This window comes from Gossypium arboreum, chromosome 13 (genome assembly GCF_025698485.1).
Source record: "Gossypium arboreum isolate Shixiya-1 chromosome 13, ASM2569848v2, whole genome shotgun sequence".
Classification (NCBI taxonomy): Eukaryota; Viridiplantae; Streptophyta; class Magnoliopsida; order Malvales; family Malvaceae; genus Gossypium; species Gossypium arboreum.
In genome coordinates, this window is record NC_069082.1 from 1,743,001 (window position 1) to 1,748,442 (window position 5,442).

A 5,442-nucleotide genomic window follows, 5' to 3' on the forward strand; every position below is an offset into this window, starting at 1 on the left:
TTAATTCCTTGCAAGTTCAAAGAGATGGTGGAGCAGGTGGCTGACAGAGGAGTGGCGGTGGGTGGTGGTAGAGGTCAAAAGGCTGAAGACCCTAGGTGCGGCTCACCTAGGGTTTGGTTGTTGATTTGATTGGGATGGGCTAAGGTTTGGTGGAATTTGGGCTGTTAGTTGATGGGTTTAGGTTCTGGGTTATGCTGAGGTTTAATGGGTCTTTATATGGGTTTTTTTGGGCTGTTTGTTTAGAAATTGGGTTTTGGGTTGTTGGTTGTAAATGGAGTTTGGATAATTTGAGTTTCTACAATCAATTTTTCAAATGTATAGGAATTAAAATTTTCCTTTCAATAGTAGAGGAACTAAAATGGACTTCTTGACGTGGTATAGGGACTTATAGTAAATTTTAATCAATATACAAAGACTTTTTTATTGAAAAATCTCATTATAGGTTTAATTGTATCTGCTTTTTTTGACACAATATTAGAACTACCTATATCCCCTTCCTAACCCATAAATAGGAGAATAATGTGCTTCATCGCACTCAAACTCACGTCCTCCTATATTGGCAACAATATCAATACTAATCGAGCTAAGACTCAATCAATCTACGAATATACAAAGACTTAAAAAGCATATCTTTTAACTTTGAATTTTGGTGATTCTATATGTAGACAGAGATGCTGGATACGAACCTAATGGAGCAATAATAATCACTTGAAACTCTTTTGAGTAAACATAAAGCTTCCTCCAAGGTAATTCATTTTAGGTTAATATTTTTTTCATAAATCCTATACTCTTTATAAATTTAAAATGTAGCATATATACTTTTATTTTAAAAATTAATTCTACTTTTTAAATTTAAAATTCAATTACAGTTGTTAATATTATTAAAATTATTTTGTTCAATTTATATTTATTACAACTTTATTTTTCTAGTTACATGATTTTCAAGTGAGGTTTTCTTTTCAGTATTTCAAAAAATTATATCAACAAATTTAATAAAAATTGTTATCAGTATTAATAACTAGACGTAAATTTTAAAAATTAAAAATAAAAAGACTAAATTTTTAAAAATAAAAGTTTAAAAGTTAAATTCTAAATTTATGAAATAATATAAAATAATAGTACCATTCACTCCCTTCAAGTCTTCACATTGACAATATTAGTGCATGGTTGGCAATGGGCGGTGGTGCTTCTATTCATCCTCAGCTTACATATTTGTGGCCAAAATTGAGCCAACTAAGGTGTCTCAGCCACCCCCCGCTTTGTCGTTTATAACAAAAACATTCCGATGGGTTTTTACTTCATTTCCCCTTAAATTAAATCCACAGTCAAAATTGCAATAAAACAATTGCTAGTAGGGTTGAAGTTAGAAATTATTTTTAGATCGTAATTATGTAATATATTTTTAATAGTTAAAATATGATTTTTATCATTGTATTAGTTTATGTTTTATATAAAATTTAAAAAATTAAATTAAAAAGTTATTATTTTTAAAAGTTTAATGTGTAATTTGACTATTTACTAATTTATAATTTTATAAAATATAAAAGGCTAATGAGAAATTTTTCCATTTTAGGGCCTGGCCATGCCAGCCCTTTGCTGCCGCCCTGATTGGTCGGTCATAATTCATAAACAACTAAAAAGTTGAAATAATTATACTTAGATTAAACCCCCACCATTTTTCCATCAAACAATGGCCTATAAAAAACACACTACACCAAGCTCTAACACCCCATCAACCCAAAAAAGGGCAAAAAACACAAATCCCAAGAGTTTATTTAAAGTTTGTTCTAAAATGGAAGACAGGGAAGAAGATGTTAGATTGGGAGCCAACAGGTTTTCAGAAAGGCAACCTATTGGAACAGCAGCTCAAAGCCAAGATGAAGGAAAGGACTATACTGAACCACCAGCGGCTCCATTTTTCGAGCCAGGCGAGTTGAGCTCTTGGTCCTTTTATAGAGCTGGGATTGCCGAGTTCATGGCCACTTTCCTTTTCTTATATATCACCATTTTGACTGTTATGGGTGTTGTCAAGGAAAAAACCAAGTGCCCTACTGTTGGGATTCAAGGCATAGCTTGGGCTTTTGGTGGCATGATCTTTGCTCTTGTTTATTGCACTGCTGGAATCTCTGGTAAGTGGTATCTCTCTTGGTAAAATTACTGTGGATGATCATTTACAATAACTCCCACTGCATTTTACTTTCTCTATTAAAAAAAATAATGAATTAATCCATGTACTTTAATTTAATGTACAAAATAGTTTATTTTATATGTATATTATGCTGATATATATGAGTTACTTACAGAAAAAATAGATAAAATTTTATCAAAAAATTAACTTGTTTTTTAATCTAGTATACAATGATTGATTTACCTTTTTTTTAGTAAAGAAATCAAAATAAAATTCGAGTCCTGAAACTTACCTCACCCTCTTTTAAGCCAACAATGATTTGGATGATTGATGAAATGATGTGATCTAGGTGGTCATATAAACCCGGCGGTGACATTTGGGTTGTTTTTGGCGAGGAAACTGTCGTTGACTAGGGCGGTTTTCTACATGGTGATGCAGTGCTTGGGAGCCATATGTGGTGCGGGTGTGGTTAAAGGGTTCATGGGGAAGACAAGGTACGGACTTTTGGGTGGTGGAGCCAACGCTGTGAACCCTGACTATACTAATGGAGCTGCGCTTGGTGCTGAGATCGTTGGTACTTTCGTGCTTGTTTATACTGTCTTCTCAGCCACTGATGCCAAACGTAGTGCTCGAGACTCCCATGTCCCTGTAAGCTCCTTTTCATCAATGGCTTCCTTCTTTTAAACAATTTAAAGAAAGCTTATTGAATGGTGCTAACTTTTGAATTGTGGTGGTAGATTTTGGCACCATTACCAATAGGGTTCGCAGTGTTCTTGGTGCACTTAGCCACTATCCCAGTCACTGGAACCGGTATTAACCCAGCTCGTAGTCTTGGTGCAGCCATCATCTTCAACAAGGACAAGGGTTGGGATGACCATGTAAGCCTATAAAATTTTCTCACCACTATCACTTTCTAAATTATGACCCAAAATTCAGATTCAATTTTTCAAAATATTAATATCATTTAAGTTCTTTAGTCAATCAAGTTATCATTTTAAACATTAAATACCAACTTAAATCTAATTGATATTTTTTTTAATTTTGGGTGCAGTGGATATTCTGGGTGGGTCCATTCATTGGGGCACTACTGGCAGCACTTTACCACCAAGTTGTAATCAGAGCCATTCCTTTCAAATCAAGGTGATGAGATCAAAGTGGATGATTGTGATCTTAAAAGATAAACTCAAAGTGTAATATGCTTCAATCTCAATGGAAGCCTTGTTTGCTTGTTTGCAAAGTGGGCATTTATATCCATGTCTAAATTATGAAATTGTCTTTGACCTCATTCGTTTTCTCCTTCCATACCATATAATTATGAAGGAAGCAATCATTAGCTACATATTATAATATTAGTCTCTCAACTTGAAAATATAATAATTTTATATAAATATTTTAGTGATGTGGTATAATCTTAAAGTGTTATATTTGGTGTTTTAATAAATAGACTTGATGGTTAAACAAGTCAGACTGTCTATTCTTGATTTAACCAGTTCAATCGATTTGACCACCAATAAAAATTAATTAATTAAATTTCATAAAAATCTAAAACAATTAAAATATAAAAAAATTTATTAAACTAATTCAACCTGTTCAAATATCAATTTTTACCTCGACTTTCGATTTTTACCAAATTCTAGTAGTTTTCAAGTCAATCGGTTCAACCATTTTGTTCAAAATATTATATTAATCAATTCTCAGTTTGTCCAATTCGGTCATGTTCCAGTAACACTGATCACATTATCAATATTTACAAAATCCAAGTTTAGATACCAAAATAGATCTGATAACCAAATTCAAAAACCAAATTGGACCAAAAAAATACAAATGCCAAAGTGGACCTACTAATCAAGTTTAAAGCCGAAAAATCATATATATAATAGTCACTTCCTTTGAAGAAATTATTTTATGGGCTTTTCTCATCATATCATCAATGGTCATTTTTTAATTATTTAATGATATTTTAGCAATTTTTTTATATAATTGACATATAATATTGGTAATTTTTTTACCCGAAATTCTAAATCTTAAACTCTGAATCTTAAACTTCAAACTTCAAATATGAACCAAATCCCAAACCCCAAACTCATACCTTAAAGTATTTGGATTTGAGGTTCAGGGTTTGAAGTTTTCAATTCGAAGTTTAATATTCAAAGTTTTGAGTTTAGAATAAAAAAATTACCAAAAATTATGTATCAATAAAATTATATATAATGTGATGAGAAAAGTTTATAAAATAATTTATCCTTATAATACATTTATTTAATAAAAATACAATTAAAAACATATCCCAAATTTTTAATCCCTATACCAAAGTTTGGTTTTATATGGTAGGTGCTACCTAACCAAACCATGGTTTGTCCCAAGTCTCAACATCTCCACTTGGCTTTTGGATCAACTGTCTTTTATTTTTCTAAATCATGTTAATTTAAGTTAAACTTTTTAATCGAATAAAATAGGATTTAAGATTTAAAATTTAAGATTTTTAAAATTTATATAAAATAGATTAATTTTATTAATTTAGATTAAATAGTAATAATAATCAATTGGATATTTCTTATCGTATTAACTTATTCATAAACTCTAAAATTTATCGAGTGTCAAAAAAGTAATTTTTTAAAATTATTTTAATCTAAATTAAATTCATAAAAATAATATTAATTAAATTAATTAATTATAATAACATAAGGAAAAATAGCAATTCAACTATATATACTGTGTTAAATATTTGGTTGAAATTATTGTATAAAAATATTAAATTTATATAAAAAATTACTCTCTAAAAATGTTTTATCAAATAATAGTATATTTTTAAGTGTAATTATATTATTTAACATTAATTTTAGAAGACATATATATCTACAATTTTTCATCTTACCATCTAATTTCACTTCATTAATGCTTCCCTGTGAATTGTGGACCAACAATGATTTAAAAAATATCAAAAGTTGACTAATTTAACTCATTAATAAGTTGTTTATTATTTCCCAACTTGGGTTTCTAGTAAAATTATTTTTTAGAATATGTTTTTATGGAAATATTTCTGACACTTATAGATGTCAAGTTTAGTATAAAATTTTAATTATTGATTTTCTTCACGATAAGAAAAAAGATAAGTTAAGAGAATGTCGGCTGATAAAGCTGATTTAGAATTTTGACATAGATAAATGTCGAATTATGTTATTTATATTCGAATCTAGACTCCAACTCCAAATAATGTTGGGTTCGTTTTAACATTTTATTATATATAACATAAAACTTTTATTATAAGATCTATTATGATGTTTTTTCAATGGAAAATTGAGAAAAAAATAATA

General features: G+C 29.5%; 1 protein-coding gene across 1 annotated transcript; it reads left to right on the forward strand.

Annotated features, from left to right (window-relative positions):
* The first annotated feature begins 1,595 nt into the window (after nucleotides 1-1,595).
* On the forward strand, nucleotides 1,596-3,537 carry LOC108462867 (aquaporin PIP1-2-like). The gene is made up of 4 exons (XM_017762776.2): nucleotides 1,596-2,129; nucleotides 2,478-2,776; nucleotides 2,866-3,006; nucleotides 3,180-3,537. Exons 1-4 carry the CDS (start codon nucleotides 1,691-1,693, stop codon nucleotides 3,270-3,272), a joined length of 972 nt encoding a protein of 323 aa, XP_017618265.1. The 5' UTR covers nucleotides 1,596-1,690; the 3' UTR covers nucleotides 3,273-3,537.
* Nucleotides 3,538-5,442: the final 1,905 nt, after the last annotated feature.